The sequence below is a fragment of the Leucopleurus acutus genome (assembly GCF_964270905.1).
Source record: "Leucopleurus acutus genome assembly, chromosome: 1".
Taxonomy (NCBI): domain Eukaryota; kingdom Metazoa; phylum Chordata; class Mammalia; order Artiodactyla; family Delphinidae; genus Leucopleurus; species Leucopleurus acutus.
In genome coordinates, this window is record NC_139142.1 from 168227632 (window position 1) to 168253348 (window position 25717).

Sequence of the window (25717 nt, forward strand, 5' to 3'; positions counted from 1 at the left end):
CGGGGTCTGGGGAAGAACCTGGACTTGGAAATCCAACAGATCTGGGTTTGAGCCCTGGTCTGCCACTATCTAGTTGTTGGGCTGGGCAAGTTAAGCCACTGAACTCCATGCTGTCCAATGCAACAGTCATCAGTCAGAGATGGCTATTCAAATTTAGATTTAAATTAACATAAAATAAAACTAAAAATTCAGTTCACCAGTTGTGCTAGTCACATTTCAAGTACTTGTAGCCACATGTGGCTAGTGTAGGGCTGTCAGGTATAGCAAATAAAAAAACAAATAAAAATTAAACTTGAATATACATTTCAGATAAAAAATGAATAAGTGGTATACACTTAAACCAAAAATATTCATTGGGATATACTTAGGCTAAAAAATGATGTATAGTTTAACTGAAATTCAAATTCAACTGAGCATTCTGTTTTTCCATCTAGCAGCCCTGGGTTAGAGGCTACTATATTAGACAGCACAGAACATTTCTATTGTTGCAGAATGACAGCCCTGAAGCACCATTTTCTACACCTTTAGAAGGGGGTTGATAAACACTTATCATATAGAGTTGTTAAGATTCAAAGAGATAACATATATAAAGCTCTTAGGCTGTTACCTGGCACATAGCAGTAACTTACAAATGTTAGCTGTCATTCTTAGATATTAAATCTGTTCCTGAATAACTAAGTTATTTAAAGGGTACACTAAAGGCCAAGAGAGGGGGCAAAATAAAGTTACCGTGGGCCACCCATCCATGTCTGCACTGCTCACACTGACGGTGGTTTATTTTCCCTGGTTTGAAGCTTTGGCAACTACAGTTCAGGGTACAGCCGATGGCCTGCAGAAGAGAACACAGGGATACCTGGCATGTTAGTGAGGCGTGGAACACACATCACATTTACATAACAAAACACACTCCTCCACTGAGCAACGTTCTTTGAGTGATGTGTGCCCACTCTGTGCCAGGCCCAGACCTGTATAGTGTATCCTGGAAAGCGGGGAAGCTGGCCCCAGACCTGGAGACGGTGAACATGCTACACAGATGTTCTGCATGTGAGAATGGGCTAAAATCCCAGAACTCTTTATAAGAAAGGATTACAGGTGGGAAGGAAACATCTTGCTTGTTATTAAGGACACAGAAAGGGTGAAGAAGAGTCACATTCTCACTGAATCTCTAAGTTGACCAGAATAGCAACCCTGAAAGGTATACACCGGCTACCCTGATGCAAGTAAATAGGAGAGCGATCAGAACTGAGAGTAACACACGTGTGTAATTCGTTACCCCCCAAAATGAGGCAGAGGCTGAATATCAAGATAGATTTGAAGACATGCAATGGCTGACCACACTGACGATGATTCCCCGACCCCGCTCACTGGACTGTGTGACTAACAGACGCACACAGGCTGGACAAGCCCTGCATCGATGCCCAGGTGCAGGTCGAAGTGTCGGGTGTGGTGTGGGGGTGTGGAGTGTGCAAACACACAACTGAAATTGAAACTAGAGATGTACGTGACAACAAAGTTCTAGTATTAAGAACAAAACTTCACGTGTATTTTTTTTTTTTTTTTTTGCGGTACGCGGGCCTCTCACTGTTGTGGCCTCTCCCGTTGCGGAGCACAGGCTCCGGACGCGCAGGCTCAGTGGCCATGGCTCACGGGCCCAGCCGCTCCGTGGCATGTGGGATCTTCCCAGACCAGGGCACGAACCCGTGTCCCCCGCATCAGCAGGTGGACTCTCAACCACTGCGCCACCAGGGAAGCCCACTTCACGTGCATTTTTAAGATGAATTTCTCAAAAGGGGATAGAGGCCTGAGGAACGTAATCTATTATTAAAGAGAAAAAGCTCTCACAGGAGCTCTGTCAGTGAGATTCCTGGGAAGCACCACTGTGTGGAATCTGTATGATTCAAGAAAGCTTTGACACTGGGGAGTGTCTCTGTGTTTGGAGGGGATGAAAGAGCCCTATGACTATGGGTTTAAACCCTCCATGTGACAATTAAGGGACTACGTGGCCTTGGGTGGGGACAGGGAAGAGGAGAATCTGGCCTAGGACACTTTAAGGAGTATATAACTAGTCCTCACTCAAAAATCAGTTGCTGCTGGGATTGTAAAATGGTGCAGCCACTTTGGAAAACCGACTGGCTGATCCTCACAAACACAGTTACTATACAACCAAGCAATTCCACTCCTAGGTATAAGCCCAAGAGAACTGAAGACATACGTCCACGCAAAACTTGTACCCGAACTTTAAAATCAGCATTATTTATACTAGCCCCGAAGTGGAAACAACCTCAATATTGATCAGCTGATGAATGGATAAACAAAATGTGGTATGTCCATACAATGGGATATCACTAGGCAATAAGAATGAAGTACTGATACCTGCTAAAACAGGGGTGAACTCTGAAAATATTATGCTAATGAAAGAAGCCAAGTACAAACAGTCACAGGTGGAATGATTCCATTTATGTGAACTGTCAACGACAGGCCAATCCACAGAGGCACAAAGCAGACTAGTGGTTACCGGGGTCGTGGGGAGCAGGTAGGGATGAGGAGTGACTGCTAATGGGTGGTAGTGGGGGGAAAGGGTTATCTTTTTTGTTTGTTTTCATCTTTTAAAAAAAATTGATTAATTAATTAATTTTTGGCCGCGTTGGGTCTTTGTGTCTGTGGGCGGGCTTTCTCTAGTGGCGGCCAGTGGGGGCTACTCTTCGTTGCAGTGCGTGGGATATACTCCTAGGAGTAGAACTGCTGGATCATATAGTAACTCTACGTTTAACTTTTTGAGAAAAATCCCAAACTGTTTTTCAAAGTTTATATTCCTACCAGCAGTCTATGAGGGCTCTGATTTCTCCACATCCCCACTAACACTAGTTACTGTTTGCCTTTTCTACTGTAGTTATCCTACTGGGCATAAGTGGTATCTCATTGTGGTTTTGATTTCATTTCCCTGACGGCTAATGGTGTTCAGCATCTTTTCATGTGCTTGACGGCCATCTGTATGTCTGTTCAGATCTTTTGCCCATTTTTAAATTGGGTTGTCTTTTTAGCATTGAGTCCTAAGAGTTCTTTATATACTCTAGGTACAAGTCCTTTACCAGATATACGATTTGCAAATATTTTCTCCAATCCTTGGCTTACCCTTTCACTTTCTTCACAGTACCCTTTGAAACACAGATAGTTTAAATTTTGACCAGAGTTTCTTTTTTTTTTTTTTTTTTTTGCAGTACATGGGCCTCTCACTGTTGTGGCCTCTCCAGTTGCAGAGCACAGGCTCCGGACGCACAGGCTCAGCAGCCATGGCTCACAGGCCCAGCCGCTCCGCGGCATGCGGGATCTTCCCGGACCGGGGCACGAACCTGTGTCCCCTGCATCGGCAGGCAGACTCTCAACCACTGCGCCACCAGGGGAGCCCCAGAGTTTCTTTCTGAGGTGATGAAAATGTTCTAAAATCAGGTAGTAGTGATGGTTGCACAACTCAATGAATACAGTGAAACCACTCAGTTGTATACTTTATAAGGGTGAATTTTATGGTATGTGAATTATATTTTGATAAAAATATTATTTTAAAAAATCAGTCCACTATACTCCTATTAGAATGGCCAAAATCCAGAACACTGACAGCATCAAATGATTGTGAGGATGTGGAGCAACAGAAATCTCATTCATTGCTGATGAGAACGCAAAATAGTAATAAAGCTACTTTGGAAGACAGTTTGGTGGTTTCTTATAAAACTAAGCACACTCTTACCGTACAATCCAGTAACTGCACTCTTTGGTATTTACCCAAAGAAGCTGAAAACTTATGCCCACACAAAACCTGCACATGGATGTTTATAGCAGCTTTATTCATAATTTCTAAGACTTGGAAGTAAACAAGATGTCCTTTAGTTGGCAAATAGATAAACTGTGGTACACCCAAACAACAGAATATTATTCAGCACAAAAAAGACATGAGCTATAGAGCCATGAAAAGACATGGAGGAAATGTAAATGCATATTATTAAGTGAAAGAAGCCAACCTGAAAAGGCTACATACTGCATGATTCCAACTTTAAAACATTCTGGAAAAGGGAAAACTATGGAGACAGTAAAAAGATCAGTGGTTGCCAGGGGGTTGGCAAGGGTTGGGGAATGAACAGGAAGAACACAGAGGATTTTTAGGGCAGTGAAAATACTCTGTATGATACTATAATGATAGATACTTGTCATTGTACATTTTTCCAAACCCATAGGGTGTATAACACCAAGAGTGAACTCTAAGGTTAAACCATGGATTTTGGGTGATTATGATGTGTCAAATGTTGGTTCATCAATTGTAACAAATGTACCCTCCGGTGAGGGATGTTGAAAATAGGGGAGGCTATGCCTACGTGGAGGTAGGGGATATATGGGAAATCCTTGTACTTTCCTTTCAATTTTTCTATGGATCTAAAAGTATTCTAAAAAAATAAAGTCTTTTAAAAAACCAGTGACCTTCCTTAAATACAGGTTAAACTTTACATGATTTGACCATTATCTACAATTTCTTTTGGATTACAATGGGCCTGAACAGAACAACTAGACAGAGATTTTCAGGTGAAGGAATAGGGCTGTTTATAACTGAGGTGTACAGCAGACAGCAACAGTGTTACCTAATCCCTTGGAAGGAATAGGGCTGTTTATAACTGAGGTGTACAGCAGACAGCAACAGTGTTACCTAATCCCTTCGAAAGAATAGGGCTGTTTATAACTGAGGTGTACAGCAGACAGCAACAGTGTTACCTAATCCCTTCAACAGGCTATCAAAAAACAGGAAATATGGGTAAAAGGGTTTTGCTCTTTGTAAAGTCATAGAATATAACATAAAGAACTCCAGATGATCAGAACAGTCTCTCACTCTAATAATGCATACATTCTCATCTGGGGTATACCATCCCCAAAGAGTGAAAACTATTCCATTCTTTTTATGTATAGAGCACACATACACATACATAAACAGATAGATAGTATATGGTGTGCAACTAAAATGTCATTGTGGTAGGCACAATTAGAAAAAAATTTCTAAAGTCTCCTTAGATGCGTGTGTGGGGGGGTGAATAATGAAAAATAAGATCAAGAAATATTGCTCTAATGACAGAAATTATTTTACTTTTTGGTTATAGAGTTTCTACTTGTGTACACATATACAAATGTATTATTGATAAATATACAAACACACACATCTATATACCTGCACACATAATTATATAGTTATCTTGACTGGAAGTTAAAGGATAAAAATGAGTAATGGTTTAGTTTCTACTACACACTGTCAAAATTTAAGAGTGTCATTACCTCAGTTTGCAGCATTCCTATGTTGTCCAGCTTCTAAACTTCCCTGCGACTCCCTGAATGTCAGCTCACAGGCAAACCAATCATCTATACTCTCAATAGCTACCAGCACACTTAGTACTAAACCTCTGAAATATTTCACCACCTACATTCTACAAATATGACTGTTTTAATGGAAATTTTTAAAAGAAGAAAAGTTCTTATTTTGGATTATGTCCCTCAAGATGCTATTCATTCTTTAAAAACAAGGTATTGGAACTATATAAAGTGAATTCACATTTTATTTACTTGGAAAATAGGACCTGCCTGAATCAGAGAAAGATGTCCTTGAGCACATACTTCCTTCACTCCCTAGAGTCTGCTCAGAAGGCTGACTCATGGGAAGCCCCCAGGAAACTCTGAGTGACACTATCTCAGGCCCAGCACAGTGAAACTACAGAGGGAACAATTCCAAGCACATTTCATAGCCTAAGGTTGAAACTCATTTTTTTCTGCATCTCTTGACACCAACTCAGGGTTTCTCAACATCAGCATTATAGACATTTTGAGCTGGATAATTATTTGTGGTGGGCGCTGTCCTGTGCATTGTAGGAGGTCCAGCAGCATCCCTGGCTTCTACCCACCAGGTGCCACAGTAACACCTCCCTTCCCCAGCTGTGAAAGCCAAAATGTTTCCAGACATTGTCAAATGCCCCTAGGGGCAAAACTGCCCCCAGTTGACACTCCCTGATCTAACCTGACTATTCACAGTTATAGCAGCTTCTAGTTTGGGGACTGAATTTTAAGCAGTTTTATCTGTAATTCCAATGTATGAATGCTGCTTTATAAGAAACATTCATGTGGTTCTATATGAACCTGTTTGAATAAGGCTTAATAAAGCTCATTAAACATCTATAGAAATAAATCTCAGAAGAATTATTTATGAACTAAAAATGCTAATTACAGTGTCTAAGAAAACTTCCAATATTAAAGCCCTTGGGTTTTTTCCACCCATCTCAGAATCCCACGATGTAGTAAAATTATAGCACCATTATCTACAGACAAATTAAAACTTCTCAGATGAAATCAAATCAAAAATTCTAATTACAGGACAAAAAATACTCATGTAAATCAATAAGGGAAAACTCTTAAAACTTACATCCTTTCTTTCAGAATCCTGATACTTGTTCCATTCTTCAGAAACATAAGACAGACAGATGTTTACAACATTCCGAACTCATCAAGACGTGATTATTGCTTTTTACGCACTCATTTTAATCAGACTATTTCCGAGTTGTTATTAATCACTTTGATGTGCTACAAATCAACATTCGAAATTCTGGTTTGCTTTTTTGTAACTATCATTTGCTCATTCATTCACCCAAAAATTACGAACACACCTAGTATAGGATGGATGATTTGGTTATTTTCAGTTTTGGGATGGAAAGTTATGACCTAGATTTTAGGTAGATTTGAGGGTCCCACTTCCTCTCCCAGATACCCTCTACCTTCAGCTTGGGGAGATGCTGCCATGCGCCTTTTGTCAGTAGATGCTGACTTGAACTCCTAGCAGTGGCCAGTGCAGGCACACAGTGGGGTAGGTGCACAGACATCCACTGCTAGACAGTGCAGGCCTTTGATGGGATTTGAATTATTGAGCTTGAGAGTAAAAACTGTCCACTTCAAAGCTGTTTTCATCTCTAGTACATGCAAACATTTTCATATCACTGAAGATAAATTCAGGGGGATACTCTTGGGGGACCAGATGGAAGTGGGGAGGAGAAAAATCATAGAGGACTTTTGGGATTTCCAGATTCATGGTATTGACCCTTTGAGGGGAGTCATTTGCGATCTGGCTCAGGAACAAAACTGAACTGCATACCAGCCAGACAACTTTGTAGGGTTAAGTTACTTAGTCCGCCTTGTCCAACAGTAGCCACTAGCCACATGTGGCTACCTAATTAAAATAAAATAAAATAAAAAATTCAGTTCTTTGGTCACTTGGTCATATTTCAAGTGCTCGGGAGCCACATGTGGCTAGTGGCTATTGTACAGGACAGCAGAGAGGAGAACATTTCCGTCATCACACAAAATTCTACTGGGTAGTTCTGAGCCCAAAGGCGAGACTAGCTATTCTTCCAGCATCTGCCCTTCCACATGGTGGCATTCGTATGTAATAGGTGATCACATTCAATCCTCACTACATCACTGTGAGGAGGGAATTATTCTCAGGAAACAAACTTACGGAAGATTGTTAATTTGCCCAAGGTTACATAGTTTATGATACTGATTGCTTATTTATTACGTGTGAGGCACTGCAGTAAGCAGTAACCTATGTGTTATCTCATTTCTTACCACCACCCCGTTGCACAGATGAGGAAGCTAGGAACTTATAGGCTACTTGAGGGTGGTCTCAAATCTGGATATTGAGCATAGATTACATCTTGAATTATCAGTACCTGGTACTAACTGCACTTATATTTATGGTTTCATTTAATCTCGACAGAAACTATAAGGATATTAAAGTTCCACATGGTAAAGAAACCCCATTCACTGAATACATATTTACTGAGTGTTTATGATCTAAACTCTGGGGGCTAAAGTGTTGAATGAGAATGATGAGGTCCCTGCCCTCAAGGAGCTTATATTCTACAAGAGAGAGACAGAATAAACAAGTAAACAAACAATACCTTTTCAGAATAAGGTAAGTGCTATTGAAGAAATAAGCAGAAAGCTTTGCTAGCAATTTTACTGGGTGGCATGGAGAGGCAGGAGTAGTGGTAAGTGCCTTTTAGACAGGGTCACCATCAAAGGCTTTTGAGGAGGTGACACTTGAACTGAGTCCTAAGGCATGGCAAGGAGCCAGTGAAGAACTGGAGATTGAAGGAGTGTTTCGGGCACAGCAAGTGCAAAGGCTCTGAGGCATAAAAGAGGTTGGAAGTGCTCAGGGAACAGAAAGGGGGCCAGGGTAGCTGGAGTGGAGTTAGTAAGGTTAATGGTAGAAAATGAGGGTCAGAAAGGTGACAGAGACCACTGTGCATAGGATCTTGTGGGGCAGGCCAAGGAGTATGGTTTTGTCCTAAGTCTAACAGTGAGCCTTTGGAAAAAGTATGAAACTAATATGATTTGCCTGTTAAAATGACACCTCTGGAGGCAGAGCTGGGGAGCCTAAACTCCCTCCCCCTCATCACACTGAGCATCTTTCACTGAGAGGTAGTACAATCTATGATTGTCCTCAGTCTATGTCTTACTTTTTGTTAAGCCATATAACCTTCAGCTCCATGCCTTGGAGTCTTTGACTATAAAATGGGCTGGATATCTGTTCCTGCCTATCTCAGAGGCCTATTAGTCACAGTAATGAGGATATACAGATAGAGAGTTGAAAAGACCAATTAGCACAGTGAAACTGTTGTTGCTACCAGGTCTACAACAAGCAAGATCTTAGGTCCTCTGGGCTCTAGTGATCTGACTCTGCACAGACAGAGCTACCAAAAATACCTATGATAAAAACCTCCAAAAACTTGTTCTATAATGAATCATTCCCTAAAGAGGCAACAAAAGTGAAACTCCAAACCAATACCTAGTGGCTAGCACTGGGCCTGATACTTGGTAAGCTTTCCACTGGTATTAAGAGAATAATGAATGAATCAATGAGAAAGCCGCACCATGCTTACTAATTACAGACACCCATCCAATATCCTTTGCCTGATCTGCCTTAGTAAAGGAACCTTAATTTCCACGTTTCCTTTGGTGGCCAGGTGACTAAGGATTGACCAATGTGTGCAAGCAGAAGTGGCTGGGTGGAGCTTTACAGAAAGCTCCTTACAAATGGGAGCTGACACTATGGAGAACAGTATGGAGGTTCCTTAAAAAACTAAAAATAGAACTACCATATGACCCACCAATCCCACTACTGGGCATATACTCTGAGAAAACCATAATTCAAAAACAGTCATGTACCACAATGTTCATTGCAGCTCTACTTACAATAGCCAGGACACGGAAGCAACCTAAGTGTCCATCGACAAATGAATGGATAAAGAAGATGTGGCACATATATACAATGGAATATTACTCAGCCATAAAAAGAAACGAAATTGAGTTATTTGTAGTGAGGTGGACGGACCTGGAGTCTCTCATACAGACTGAAGTAAGTCAGAAAGAGAAAAACAAATACCATATGCTAACACATATACATGGAATCTAAAAAAAAAAAAAAGGTTATGAAGAACCCAGGGGCAGGACAGGAATAAAGACGCAGACGTAGAGAATGGACTTGAGGACATGGGGAAGGGGAAGGGTGAGCTGGGACGAAGTGAGAGAGTGGCATGGACATATACACACAACCAAATGTAAAAGAGATAGCTAGTGGGAAGCAGCCGCATAGCACAGGGAGATCAGCTCGGTGCTTTGTGACCACCTAGAGGGGTGGGATAGGGAGGGTGGGAGGGAGACGCAAGAGGGAGGAGATATGGGGATATATGTATATGTATAACTGATTCACTTTGTTATAAAGCAGAAACTAACACACCATTTGTAAAGAAATTATACTCCAATAAAGATGTTAAAAAAAATAAAAATAAATGAGAGCTGACTCAGCTGGGGGAATTCTTTGCCTTTCCTCCTTCCTCCTTCTTGGAACAAGAACACGATGGCTGGACCTCATGGATGCAAACTTGAGGTCAACCTCAAAGTCAAGCCCTAAGGATGGCTGAGCAGAAAGGATGGCAACCATTATTAAGGAGCTCTTTTACTAGCAGCCAAATGCTGTGCCTAATTTACACACTGATCTTCCTATCGACTGTGGAGAGTGACACATAAAAATCATGTGAAAAACTGCTAACTAGTAGAGATCACTGAGGCCAAGTTTAGAGTCTATGGTCCTCTCTTAAATGTGAGATTCTAAGGCTGTGTCAGATTCTCAGTTCTGAGAATCATAATTTCCCAACTTGAAATCAAGGGACCCAGTCAGCTAAATCACAAATCACTTTTTAAAAGTCACCAAGCTTTAGAATAAAAATGATGCGGGTTTTTCCAAGTTGTATTTTTAAATGTTGAATATAGACAATGGCTTTTCATATGTTTGAGTCCTGGAAATCTACAGTGCATATCAAAAACTGCCCATCTATAATACAAAACATCTTCTAAAGCGGCTGGACCACCCTTAGCTTGCGGGGACAGAACTTACTTTCTTTTCATCTCCAGTGAAATTGTATTCCCATTCTCTCTGTGGCTGCAGAGTTAGACTTCCTGGTTTGGGAAAATGCTTGATTCAAGGATGAGAGGTCTCTACCCCATTGCTCTTTGGAGCTACTCTGCCTCTTAACACACATTTTATACTTCTAACTTCTCTTACTAGAACTGGCTTTTTTTCTTGTTTTTTGCTCCCTACTTTCCCTCCTCTCATTTTGCTCTTCTTATACTTTTCATTAAGTTTTTCATTGTTTTTCTAACATATGCAAAACCACAGAGGTACAACTAGGATTCTGAAAATAGTAACATCATTTGCCAGGTGTCCCAGGACAACTGGGATGAAGTGAGAAGAAAACCCATGAGGTCCTTTTGTGTGAGGTAGCTTATCTGCTGCTGGCAGCACTGGACTGATGCCCACCTAGAGAATTACACATGGACCAGATGTTCATCATGCCTTCACCTTCCATTAGTAGTTTGACAAAAATGAAACCAATTTATTTAACAAATTTTTTTTTTTTTTGCGGTACGTGGGCCTCTCACTGTTGTGGCCTCTCCCGCTGCGAAGCACAGGCTCCGGATGCGCAGGCTCAGCGGCCATGGCTCATGGGCCCAGCTGCTCCACGGCATGTGGGATCTTCCCGGACCAGGGCACGAACCCGTGTCCCCTGCATCGGCAGGCGGACTCTCAACCACTGTGCCACCAGGGAAGTCCTAACAAATTGTTTTTTTGTGGAGGTCGCTGGGTTTTTTTTAAAGCATCTACCATGTACAGGTAACAGTGGGGAGCCTCAGGGAGACACAAAGATGAGGAACTCCCAGTGTCCGCTCTAGGGGAGCACATGGCTTCATTGGGGAAAAAAAGTCAGACACCTTGATTCGTCAAGAATTGCTGAACAAGGACTTCCCTGGTGGCGCAGTGATTAAGAATCTGCCTGCCCTTGCTGAATGGATACAAAACAAGACCCATATATATGCTACAAGAGACCTACTTCAGACCTAGGGACACATACAGACTCAAAGTGAGGGGAAGGAAAAAGATATTCCATGCAAATGGAAATCAAAAGAAAGCTGGAGTAGCAATACTCATATCAGATAAAACAGACTTTAAAATAAAGAATGTTACAAGAGACAAAGAAGACTACATAATGATCAAGGGATCAATCCAAGAAGAATATATAACAATTATAAATATATATGCATCCAACATAGGAGCACCTCAATACATAAGGCAACTGCTAACAGCTATAAAAGAGGAAATCGACAGCAACACAGTAATAGTGGGGGACTTTAACACCTCACTTACACCAATGGACAGATCATCCAAAAAGAAAAGAAATAAGGAAACAGAAGCTTTAAATGACACAATAGATCAGATAGATTTAATTGATATTTATAGGACATTCCATCCAAAAACAGCAGATTACGCTTTCTTCTCAAGTACGCATGGAACATTCTCCAGGATAGATCACATCTTGGGTCACAAATGAAGCCTCAGTAAATTTAAGAAAATTGAAATCATATCAAGCATCATTTCTGACCACAACGCTATGAGATTAGAAATCAATTACAGGGAAAAAAACGTAAAAAACACAAAACACATGGAAGTTAAACAATATGTTACTAAATAACCAAAAGGTCACTGAAGAAATCAAAGAGGAAATCAAAAAATACCTAGAGACAAAGGACAATGAAAATACAATGATCCAAAACCTATGCGATGCAGCAAAAACAGTTCTAAGAGGGATGTTTATAGCTATACAAGCCTACCTCAAGAAACAAGAAAAATCTCAAATAAACAATCTAACCTTACACCTAAAGAAACTAGAGAAAGAAGAAACAAAACCCAAAGTTAGCAGAAGGAAAAAAATCATAAAGATGAGAACAGAAATAAATGAAACATAAACAAAGAAAACAATAGCAAAGATCAATAAAACTAAGAGATGGTTCTTTGAGAAGATAAACAAAATTGATAAAACATTAGCCAGACTCATCAAGAAAAAGAGGGAGAGGACTCAAATCAATAAAATTAGAAATAAAAAAGGAGAAGTTACAACAGATACCGCAGAAATACAAAGCATCCTAAGAGACTACTACAAGCAACTCTATGCCAATAAAATGCACAACCCAGAAGAAACAGACAAATTCTTAGAAAGGTATAACCTTCCAAGACTGAACCAGGAAGAAACAGAAAATATGAACAGACCAATCACAAGTAATGAAATTGAAACTGTGATTAAAAATCTTCCAACAAACAAAAGTCCAGGACCAGATGCCTTCACAGGTGAATTCTATCAAACATTTAGAGAAGAGCTAACACCCATCCTTCTCAAACTCTTCCAAAAAATTGCAGAGGAACACTCCCAAACTCATTCTATGAGGACACCATCACCCTGATAACAAAACAAGACAAAGATACTACAAAAAAAGAAAATTACAGACCAATATCACTGATTAATATAGATGCAAAAATCCTCAACAAAATACTAGCAAACAGAATCCAACAACATATTAAAAGGATCATACACCATGACCAAGTGGGATTTATCCCAGGGATGCAAGGATTCTTCAATATACGCAAATCAATCAATGTGATACACCATATTAACAAAGTGAAGAATAAAAACCATATGATCATCTCAATCGATGCAGAAAAAGCTTCTGACAAAATTCAACACCCATTTATGATAAAAAGTCTCCAGAAAGTGGGCATAGAGGGAACCTACCTCAACATAATAAAGGCCATATACGCCCAACCCACAGCAAACATCATTCTCAATGGTGGAAAACTGAAAGCATTTTCTCTAAGATCAGGAACAAGACAAGGATGTCCACTCTCGCCACTATTATTCAACATAGTTTTGGAAGTCCTAGCCATGGTAATCAGAGAAGAAAAAGAAATAAAAGGAATCCAAATTGGAAAAGAAGAAGTAAAACTGTCACTGTCTGCAGCTGACATGATACTATACATAGAGAATCCTAAAGATGCCACCAGAATACTACTAGAGCTAATCAATGAATTTGGTAAAGTTGCAGGATACAAAATTAATGCACAGAAATCTCTTGTGTTCTTATACACTAACAATGAAAGATCAGAAAGAGAAATTAAGGAAACAATTTGATTCACCATTGCAACAAAAAGAATAAAATACCTAGGAACAAACCTACCTAAAGGAGGTAAAAGACCTGTACTCAGAAAACCATAAGACACTGATGAAAGAAATCAAAGATGACACAAAAACAGATGGAGAGATATAACATGCTCTTGCACTGGAATAATCAATATTGTGAAAACGACTATACTACCCAAAGCAATCTACAGATTCAATGCAATCTGTAACAAATTACCAATGGCATTTTTTACAGAACTAGAACAAAAAATCTTAAAATTTGTATGGAGACACAAAAGTCCCTGAATAGCCAAAGCAGTCTTGAGGGAAAAAAATGGAGCTGGAGGAATCAGACTCCCTGACTTCAGACTATACTATAAAGCTACAGTAATCAAGACAATATGGTACTGGCACAAAAACAGAAACATAGATCAATGGAACAAGATAGAAAGCCCAGAGATAAAACCCACGCACCTATGGTCAACTAATCTATGACAAAGGAGGCAAGGATATACAATGGAGAAAAGACAGTCTCTTCAATAAGTGGTGCTGGGAAAACTGGACAGCTATATGTAAAAGAATGAAATTAGAACACTCCCTAACACCATACACAAAAATAAGCTCAAAATGGATTAGAGATCTAAATGTAATACTGGACACTATAAAACTCTTAGAGGAAAACATAGGAAGAACACTCTTTGACATAAATCACAGCAAGATCTTTTTTGATCCACCTCCTAGAGTAATGGAAATAAAACCCAAAATAAACAAATGGGGCCTAATGAAACTTCAAAGCTTTTGCACAGCAAAGGAAACCATAAACAAGATGAAAAGACAACCCTCAGAATGGGAGAAAATATTTGCAAACGAATCAGTGGACAAAGGATTAACCTCCATAATATATAAACAGCTCATGTAGCTCAATATTAAAAAAACAAACAACCCAATCCAAAAATGGGTAGAAGACCTAAATAGACATTTCTCCAAAGAAGACATACAGATGGCCAAGAAGCACATGAAAAGCTGCTCAACATCACTAATTATTAGAGAAATGCAAATCAAAACTACAATGAGGTATCACCTCACACCAGTTAGAATGGGCATCATCAGAAAATCTACAAACAACAAATGCTGGAGAGGGTGTGAAGAAAAGGGAACCCTCTTGCACTGTTGGTGGGAATGTAAATTGATACAGCCACTATGGAAAACAGTTTGGAGGTTCCTTAAAAAACTAAAAATAGAATTACCATATGACCCAGCAATCCCACTACTGGGCATATACCTAGAGAAAACCATAATTCAAAAAGACACATGCACCCCAATGTTCACTGCAACACTGTTTACAATAGGCAGGTCATGGAAACAACCTAAATGCCCATCAACAGATGAATGGATAAAGAAAATGTGGTATATATATATATATATTATATATATATATATATAATATATATACACAATGGAATATTACTCAGCCATAAAAAGGAATGAAATTGGGTCATTTGTAGAGACATGGATGGATCTAGAGTCTGTCATACAGAGTGAAGTAAGTCAGAAAGAGTAAAACAAATATTGTATATTAACGCATATATGTGGAACCTAGAAAAATGGTACAGATGAACTGGTTTGCAGGGCAGAAGTTGAGACACAGATGTAGAGAACAAACGTATGGACACCAAGGGGGGGACAGCGGCGGGTGGTGGTGGTGGTGGTGGGGTGAATTGAGAGTTTGGGATTGACATATATACACTGATGTGTATAAAATGGATGACTAATAAGAACCTGCTGTATAAAAAAATAAATTAAAAAAATAAAGAAAAAAAGAATATGCCTGCCAACGCAGGGGACACGGGTTCCAGCCTTGGTCTGGGAAGATCTCACATGACATGGGGCAACTTAGCCCATGTGCCACAATTACTGAGCCCGCGTGCCACAACTACTGAAGCCCACGCGCCTAGAGCCCGTGCTCCACAATAAGAGAAGCCACTGCAATGAGAAGCCCACGCATTGCAACGAAGACCCAACACAGCCAAAAATAAATAAATACATTTTAAAAAATTGCTGTATTGTATCATAGTCACACAACAAAATACACACTTTAAAAATTTCATTAAAAAAAGAATTGCTGAACAGAAAATATGATCTGCTAAAAATTAGTGCGAGTCATTTACTATATTAAAATCTAGCAATTCATAAGGCAGTTAAAAACAAATGCAAAACTCACTGGCCCCCTTTAGATGATGCTATGGAACCAAAAGATGTTAAACAAAGGGAAAGAATTAAGCATGTATCCTTTTTCATACAAATTGTAGTTCAGGGCAACCAAATCACTGAGGCAAAGATTCTCTTTATAGTATTCCAGTAAATAAATAAATGAAGAATTAGAATATCAGCATTCTGCAACTCTTAATGAAAAAGACAACAACTAGGTCACCTGCGTCTGCATTGGAGGATACACACTACTACATATGGGGTGTTCTTGCCCCAAAAGTTCAAATCTGAATTAGATCAAGCCTTTTGGTATAGGGGATAGAGGAATGCTTAAATGATATCACGAGGAAACAATCACCAAAATCCAGGCTGGGGAGTACTCCACAAGACAAATGACCCAGATTTTTCAACAGATAAATTGCAAGGAAAAAAGTAAAATGTAAACCTATAGATTAATAGACACAATTTATGGACCCTATTTGAATACTGATTTGAACAAACCAATGATAATATAACCTTAAAGGGACTATCAAGGGAATTTGAACACTTTAGAAATTTAATGACATTACATAGTTATTGTTAATTTTTAGATGCTATATGGTATACTGCTTTTCTTAACAAAGGAGTCTTTTATTTTAGAGCTACATATTAAAGTATTTATGAATGAATGCTCAGGATTTGCTTCAAAGGAATTTAGTGTTGGTGACGGTGAGGAGAATGGGTAGGGAAAACAGACGAAACAGGATTGGCCCAAAGTTGATCACTGCTGAATGCCCAAGCATGTATCACCAAGCTTCATTAAACTAGTCCAATTTTGCTTGAAATACTCTATAATAAAAAGTGAAAAAAAAGGGGCTTCCCTGGTGGCGCAGTGGGACACGGGTTTGTGCCCCGGTCCGGGAAGATCCCACATGCCGTGGAGCGGCTGGGCCCGTGAGCCATGGCCGCTGAGCCTGCGCGTCTGGAGTCTGTGCTCCGCAATGGGAGAGGCCACAACAGTGAGAGGCCCGCGTACCGCAAAAAAAAAAAAAAAAAAAAAAAAAAACAGGACTCCACCTCTCCCCCAAATTTTAGTTTTGAGTAAGACGGCGTAGAGGGAGAGAGCAGTGTTATGCAGAGAGCCCAGAGGAGGCTTTCTGCAGGAGGCAGCAGGCATGCTCTCAGCAGTGCATGCAGGAAATGCCACAGTCCTAGGCGTAAAGAAGGCTCACCCTGTACACGTCTGTCAAGCCCAGGAGGCTGGGCCACAGAGCACAGATTTCTGTCATGGGCAACAAGAGCCGACCGAGAAAGGCAAAAAGCAGGGGATGCTGTCCAGATGGGCAGCCATGAGTCTCTCTCTTGGGTTCATGGAACCATCAGCGTTCTGAACAATGGGAAGACACCATTTATCATGAGCATGGTTGAAAGAGGGGAACCTGGGAAGGCTCAGAAACCAGGCAGGTAGCATTTGCAACATAAAAATGACACTAAAGGAGAACTGACAGAATCTGGTTTCTCGCTGCAAGGATGGGGATGAAAAGAGGCCGGTCAAAGAAGACTGAGAGGGTGGAGAAGGGTCTGGCAGAGAAATGGCAGGTGGGAGGTAGAACTCAGGGAACAGATGTTGGGCCAAGTCTACCTGTTAGTAGAAAGTATGCACGAGGCACTTGTAGTGTTTTCTCTTGCTGCTTAGTTCAAAGAGGGAGATGGGGAAAATACTTGTTCTTTTGATCTCTATAAATCAAACTATAAACTCTGTGCCAAAATAATTTAACAGCTGTGCCTTTTTCCTTAAAATTATTAGTTCTAAAAACAGAAAATATAAAAAGTAGAAAAATCTGCGAATCCTACCTTAGAAACCAAACCAAATATTTCTTCTTAAAAAAACTAACAACAACAACAAAAAACTATACAGGTATATAAATGATACGGAGACATTTTTTTTCCTTTATAACCTAAGTTTCAGAGACCTCAGTTGTAATCTTCAGAAAACTTTGACAACAAAAAACAAAAGGACATTAACTGTACATGTAGGGAACTTCTGGATACAACAGTCAGCCTAAGGAAAAAAATAAAAACCAAAACAAAAAAAGACATTTACACTTTAGGATAATTTCAACTATACAAACAATGTAACTTCACCATTGCTGCTGATGTAAAATAACGATGACATTATGAACATCGCTAAGTAAAATTTTGCAAATATTTCTTTTAGGGACTTAGTGAGAACTAGATTTTAAAAATGAAGTGTAAAAAAACCCCTAGATTTTCCAATTGAAATTTTTGAAAAGAAAAGATCAGACTTACTTATGACATCCTGATCACTGTCTTAACATTCAGCATGGTGTATCGTGAAACAGAGCTGTCTGTATAAAAATTTTATCCTCATAATGAATAACGAAAGAAATAATCAGAGGGCTACAGAGCAAGGACAATGCTTCTGGAAGCTGATGTAGACCTGGAAAATAATTTTGATGTTTGCTAGCATGTACTGAAGGCTCACACAAATAATGTGTAAGAAGAGACAAACTAATATAACTCTATGAAAGAAGTTAGCAGCCTGAATTAACTTTACCTGAGACAACCACTTCCCTCCACATAGGTTGTTTGGACCTGGCCTTCACAACATTTTATTTGTCCATCTTTCTTTTCTCTCACATTAGCTGAGTGAAATTATCAACCCCCAAGGCAGCGTCCTCCTGTGATATGTTAGGTTGGTTTATAATAATGAGTCCATGTGTGGACGGGAACAGCGATAGCTGGTTTGCTTATTTGTGCGAAGTTTGAGAAGGCCCCAAGTTGGACCCTGGTGAAGCAGGTCTGCACTGTTTAGACCCACCCTTTTTGGATAACATAGGCGTGTGTCTGAGTAGAGAAATGGGGCTGCACCCGAATCGTGGAATTTCCAGAATTAGGAAAAAGGGCTTCAAAGAATGACAAGATAAGAGGAAATAAGGTTTTCAGGTGGAAACCGATTTAAAAGGGAAAAAAAGACCAAAAAAACAACCCTTTCCAGATGCCCCTTCTGTGCAGAATCAGTTAGTTTTAATATCTCTCAGATAAGTCATCAAAAATAAAATATCTAAATAAATAAAAATTAAAAATCTACAGAATGCTCAGAATAAAGTAATTTAGAAAATTTATTGACTCTGGCACTGAGATTTCACCTTAGCTAAGATATTTCTAGTTCTTTTTAAACAAAACTGTTTCTGACAAAAGTAACTCATTCTAAATGACGTCTGTAGAGGTGAAAATTCACCCTGGGGTAAAGCATGCTCCTCCTGCAAGTAATTTACCTTGTGGAACCTTCAGGGCAACTCTTTAATGGCTACTGTCAAAACAACTTCTAAAGCCATACACAAAAGCTAGAAGACACTTATGCCCCTCACCCCATATGCTGTGGTTTAATTTTACTGACAAACTAAACTTTTAAAATGTTTTCCCATTTATATTTGTCCACAGGCATTCAGAAATAATAAGTGTATGCTTAAAGGACAATTATTACTTGTTCCACAGGGAAACCGATATGGCTTTTCTCACCCAATGGGTTGGTTCGTCCTTCTTTCCAAGCTGATGCTTCTGAGGTACAGAATATGGGCATGGGCTTGGGACGCAGGCCTGATACATGGGAGAGGCATAAAAATTAAAATAAAATAAAGATAACCCTCTATGTAAACTTTATGCTTCCACTGCAATTACTCCATTTTCGTTAACATTTCTAGTGTGAATTATAACCAGAGCAAACAGATCATCGTTCCACATCCCAGTAGATGTCAACAGCCAAATAACCACTTCAAACTAACCACTCTCTCTGTCTGACTGAAGAAGGGGCACATTGCTAAATCCTTACTATTCTGAAGGGAATAGGAACTCTGGGTACAGGTGATATTCCAAATTAAATTATGCAGATGTCTGAACATATTTGAGTTCCCAGAGTATGAGCAGTACTTGTTCTAAGATCTCACCACCTCTTCTATAACAGAACATGTTCAACCAACAGTTGAGTTGAAATAGTAACACTTTCTTAGGGAAATTAAAGTTAGCAAACTTATTAGATGAGAAATCAAATAATGACTCACATCTTATTCTTTTAAGTATGACAAAGAAGATAAAGCTATTTATCAAAATTTATTTTAGCAAAAGTTGTGGCTATCTTTTCACACCTATTTAAAGCAAAAATCAAATCCTGGACAATCTGTAACATTTGGAGTAATGCTCTTTTACATCATGCACAAAATTTTTATTTTGACGTATTCAATTTTAATGAAATTTTAGTAACATATATCAACAGATTTGGGGACAGCTGAGGAGCCAGTATATTTATCACTGAACAAAAGTTTTAACACGTAAGCACGTATTTGCAAAAAGCAATCTAAGAAATCTTATGAAAAGATCCCATGAAATCCAGTATCAAATTAAAACAGCAAGGAATAAAAGGACACCAGAAAAAAAAAAGATCTGTTAAATGCTGTTTTTCAATTCACTTACTGTCCAACCAAAATCTTTGTTGCTTTGATGAGAAGAATATATTTTTAAAAAATTCTTGCTAGATCTGCTCTATGGGACACACACACACACACACACACACACACACACACACACACACACACTGACAGGGATTCCCAGGACACCAGTGGGGCCTCTTTTAGGCCCCTTAAGTGTTAACAGCAGAGGCCTGGCTGCGACCAGGCGTGTCTGGCCCGATTTAAATGCCCTGTCTTCAGAGGACTGCGGTGAGCATGGCCATAAAACTAGGGGACATTACTGAACCTTAGAGTGTCTGATCCTCCCCCCAACAATACACACAACTTTACTCATACAATTAAGGCTGCTAGTTGGCATTCCATTTAACTGTCAAAGTCAGACCGGTGGCAGCCCCGCAGCCACAAAGAGATGCCTTAAATGAGAAGAACATGTTTCTACACCGCATTTGAGAAAGTTTGGCTCCAAGCTATGCACTGATTAATATCAGATCTCCTCCTTCATTCTCTGCTCGACAATCTTGTCACATCTGGCTGACAAATCCTTAGGAGGTTATGCAAAACCAGGCGGCCAGTGGGGCTCGGGGTCTGGCCAGCAGCGCCCGAGGGGCAGCGGGGACCACGCCGCGGCCTCCGCCTCCGCCCTCGGGCACCCCCCACCCCCGGTCCCCTGCCCCGCCGCCCGGTCGGCAGCGGGGACCCGCCTGGGCGCTCGGGTGGCGAGCGAGCGCGGCGCCCCCGGGGCCGGGAAGCCGAGTGCGGCCGAGGTTCAACACCCGCGACGCGGGACCGGCCGCCCCGGCGCTTGCAGGCGATGCCGAGTGCGGCGGAGGTACCGCCGCCGGCTCCAAAGCCCGGTCCAGCCCTGTCACCTGCAGGCTGCCCGTCCCCAAGTAGCCAGAGCCCACTGTGTCTGGCTTGGACGTGGAAACCCTCGAGCCTGACCCCAATTTCTGGGGCTGCCTGAACCAGGGGGGAAACACCTAGCGCTGAACTGTTCCGCGCACCCGGCAGGTCAGCTGTAACCTTTATAAAAACCTGACCTTGCACCCTCGAATCTATCCTGTCCCGGAAGCTTCCTGAGCCGACCTGTCTGCGTCTTCATTTGCAGTTTTGTGCAAAAGATTTGTAGACAACCCTTCCCCCCCGCCCCGGACAGGAGGCCCCGTCACTGTCCCTCACCCGGCTCCGCAGTTCTCCGAGTGACCGAAGGCTACCGCACGCTTAATTCTCCGGAAACAAAATCCAGGTAAAAAAAAAAAAAGGGCCACTTTAAAAATCAGCTGTTTAATTAATTCTGAGGTAAAAGCGGTTGAAACAGTCCCAATGTCCTTGGACCGAAAGCCGAGGTGCTGAGGGGGCGGGAAGAAGTGCGGAAGGCGGCAGCCCAGTCTCTCCCGACCCCGCACTTTCGACGCGCCGGGGCTGCCTCGGGGACGCCGGGGTCCCGCCCCCGCCCGCCAACCCCGGTCGCTCACCCAGAGCGCGTCGGGCGGCTCCGGGACGTCGGGCGGCGACGGGTCCGGGCGCCCCCACGGGCCCTCCCCGCCGCAGAGACGCTCCCTCACACCCTGCCTCGGGTAAGGACCGCGCCGCCGCCGCGCAGGTGGCCCTCGGGGAGATGGCCCCTGGCGCACCCCCGAGTACCGACCTGCCCGGGGTCCGAGCGGCGTCCCCGGCCGCCCCGCCCTGCGCGCTGAGGGGGCCCCGCGCCCGGGGAGGGCGCCACGCTTACCTCGGCCATCCTGCGGCCGCTGCAGTGCCGGGGCTACCGGCGCGTGTCCCCGGCTCGGGCCGCCCCGCGTCCGCCTCGGCTCGGCGGGCGCCGCCGCATCCAAGCTCCGGCCGTCGGGGCCCGCCGCGGCGAAGTGGGCGGCTCCCAGTGCTCCCAGGCCGCGCGGCGCGGTGGCCGCCCCCGCCCTCCGGAGCGCCGCGCACCGCGTGTGCCCGCACGCCCGCCCCCTGAGCCCCGGGGGGGCGCCCCTCCTCCTCTCCCCTTCCCCTCCTCCTGGGCTGCCGAGTCGCCCGAGGCTCGGGCGCTGCTGCGCAGCACGGGAAGCCGCCTCCTGCTCCCGCGGCCCACTAACGCGCTAAATCGATGCAGCTGATGCGAGGCCGTGGCCCCCGCAGACAGCGGAGACCTAGCCGGCGGCCGGAGAGGAGGTGTCTACCCCCGCCGGGCTTGAAGGCACTTGTCGGTAAAGACACAGACGTGTCGGTGTTTGCCTGTCCCGGGGAAGGGCGAAATGCTCTGAAGTTCTCTGGCTCCCATGTCGGGGGATGATTCTGCCGCCCTGCTTGCTCCGGGGCGCCCTCGGGTCCCACCGCGGCCAAGAAGAGGGCTGTGCCACCCTCGTCACCAGAAACTTTATTTCCAGAGGAAGTTTGGGGACGTGTCCCAGGATGTGGAGAAAGGGGGGCGCCAGGAAGTTTTATTACGAACTCCAACAGGCATCCCCGCTTCCCTTCTGTGGTCTAAGGAGTTATAGTCTCAGCTTTACCACTTTCCTGGGACAAGTCTTTGCTCCCTGAGCCTCAATTGCTTCCGTTGTAAAATGGGATTAAGTTTTCACCTCTCTTATTGGGTAGTAAGGACGAAATGAAATTAAATGTCTTGGAAAACCAAACAGGAGCTTGGCCGCCATGAGCAGATGGGGAGGGGGCCTGCCGGGAGAACCGGTTTCCTGTCCTGGGGACAGGGGATGCTTCACCCCTAGGAGCTGACAGAGATGGCCCACAGCTGCTGAAGCAGGACCCAGCTTTTCTTCTGCCCCGCCCTGGGGCAGACACAGAACCTGAGGAGAGTCAGGCCTCTCCCTTTTCAGGTCCCTAAAAGGATTCTCTGAAGGCTGGATTTGGGGGAATCCTACTTCCTTCTCCCCCAAGTTAACCCACCTACCTTGCTGCTAGTGGAGGTCCTTGGAGGGAAACAAAACCCTTGCACATTGTGGAAAAAGATGTGAGATGAAAGGGGAAAAGAAGCGAGTTGCACTCATTCAGACGGAGGGTACTGGTCCTGGCTCTGAATGGCGCAGGCCTCTGAATAGAAGAGGAGGGAAAGGAGCGACCGTGGTGCTTGTGGAAGAAAGTATCTGGGCTTCATGGGGTCCAGAGAGCCCCTGTGAGAGCTGCCTGTGCCCTGCAGGCTGGACACACATAGCTGGCGTTCTGGCCATGTCCTGGGTCTGCAGTGTGGTGCCCTTCCTTGCAGGTATGAGGTTGCCTGGCCTCATGTGATGGACTCTGCCCTCCCTGCCTTACAGGTGGTGGCAAGATTCATTTTCTCACATGGCTGACTTTATTATGAAGCTTTGCTTTGTGAATTCCAAACCTAAACTGCTTACCTTCCGTTTGTGTCCTCCTCCTTCCCACGCCCAGCATTTCGACCTTTCTCCTTGCTGCTCTTCTCTGCTTGTTGTAACACAGTGCATCCTTCAAGACCTTTCTCAAATGTCACTGCTTCTCAGAAGCCCTCCCTGATCCACCAACCCTCCACTCTGTGTGCTTTTGTCCTCTTCTGACCCCCAAGCACTTGTATCTGCCTCTCTAATTGTGCTTATTACATTCTCTAGCCTGGTTGTGATGTGTCCTTGTCTTAACTTCTTTGGTCATTACTCATCTTAGTGGCTTCTGTGTTATGAGTTGCTGCAGCAGACAAAGTTCAGGTTTTGAAGTTAGAATGGCTTGGGTGTAGCTGGTTCACGCAACTGGAAACTGAGAAAGTCAGGTTTCTAGGCCTCATACTGTCCTCATCTTTAAAAGTAGGTATGAAGCCCTGTTTCTGGCTGGATTGGTAGAGCTAAATAGATGGTTTCTGTTCTGCAAACGCTGTTCTCCTTCCTTTCTCCTGCACATAAAACTGATTTTGTAATTAATTTAAATTTGTTACCAGAGGAGTCCTTGGTTGCAGTGTTATTGAATGGCCGTATATGCTTATTATAAATACACTGAAATGTCTAAGACCCAGACAATGGCCCACTTAAATACCTTTAATCTGTCTGATTGATGGTTTTTGTCAGTATCTTTGTGTGTGTGGCAACTGAATTATATTTTAGTAAAACTTTTCACTAGCAACAAATATCACGATCAACCTGTTTAACTCTTTCTGGTTACAGACAAGGAGGATTTTTGGCAATACACGATTTGAAAAGGTGAAAATAGGCCACCTCTCCCAAGATGCACCACTGGGATCCACATACACATTTCTTCAAATATGACAGTTTGGACCCCTATATATGGAATCAGTAGGACTAGATGAAAATTGTGAATTAATCTTCTGCAGGTTCATTTAGAATCCTATACCTGATAAATGTGACTCCTGAAATCAGTTCTCATATTTATTCCCAGATTTGATGGGCTTCTTTGCCACTCCTTGGAAACATGTAAGCAGAACCTGGGACGGAGAAACCATCCTTGAATATAGAAAAGAATGTGGCACCGGCTGGGTAAAGATTGTCCAGATCACGCTTCTGTTCTCCAACTGGTCAGTAATGGGACCTGGGCATGACTTTCCTGTCTCTAGGCCTCAGCTTCTTCATCTGGCAAGTGGGGCATCCTGAGGACCTACCCTGTTCTCACAGTCCTCCCTTTTTGCTTCTGTGTGCTTCTGTGCTTCCACCTTGCCATTTTTCTTTTGTGTCCAATTTTTTGTTGTAGCAAGCACGAAAAACGGAATGTCTTCACTGATACCAGGGATTAAAAAGGCCTTTATTAAAAAGGGTAAAAGTCGAGAAGGCACAAAATAAGAAAATCCCTGTGACCTGTTCTTATGGAGGCATGAAGCAGCTTTTCTTAAATGAGAGACTTGGTTGGGTTGCTGTCTTCCTGAGTGAGGCCTTTCCTGAGGTGGGTGTGCTGAGATTGCCCATCCTGAGAACCACTGGTGTATACTGAGGGGTGGGACAGGTTGCGTCAGGGGAAGCAGGGCAGGTGGGGGTTGTGTGAACCGAGAGCCAGTGCATGTGTGAGGTGATCAGTTGTTGTTCTGCTTGTCATCAGCTGGGAATGTGGGCTCACTTTTGCCAGATTTCCCGAGTTTGCAAGAGAAGCTGGAAATATTCTGATATTTAAAAGTTGGCAACTAATTCAAATTTTTGATAAATATGGTGTGAGTCAAACAAAATATGTTTTTGGGCTGAATCTGGCCTATGTGCTGTTCATTTGCACCCTCTGCTGTATACAGGGATGTCTTCTTGAGGCCTGGGCTTGTAGTATATAGTAGGTGTGCAGTAAACATTTGTAGAGTGAATACGACTCCTGGTGGCGAATGGCTCACAGCCCGCCTAACCGTTAAATGGAATTCTCAGAAGCCACACAGAGACGAGTAACAACCTTTGTGTGTTGGATTCAGAGCCCACTAATGGGCTGGTAAACATCTATAATATTTATACCCTGATAAGTCTCCATCTAGTTGTTAATAGTTCTGTGAAATTCAGAATAGCCTCTCGTTGGGAAACTAATTCT

The 25717-nt window shown here is 42.6% G+C and overlaps 1 protein-coding gene across 1 annotated transcript in view; it reads right to left on the reverse strand.

Moving 5' to 3' along the window:
• The window catches only part of BNC1 (basonuclin zinc finger protein 1), a gene marked incomplete at both ends in the record, with an annotated part of 30045 nt that extends 9342 nt beyond the window's left edge, over positions 1 to 20703 (reverse strand). The window contains 2 exons of the mRNA XM_082847871.1: positions 730 to 829; positions 20626 to 20703. Coding sequence (XP_082703997.1) covers positions 730 to 829; positions 20626 to 20703 — 178 coding nt within the window. The remainder of the gene's footprint in view (positions 1 to 729; positions 830 to 20625) is intronic.
• Positions 20704 to 25717: the final 5014 nt, after the last annotated feature.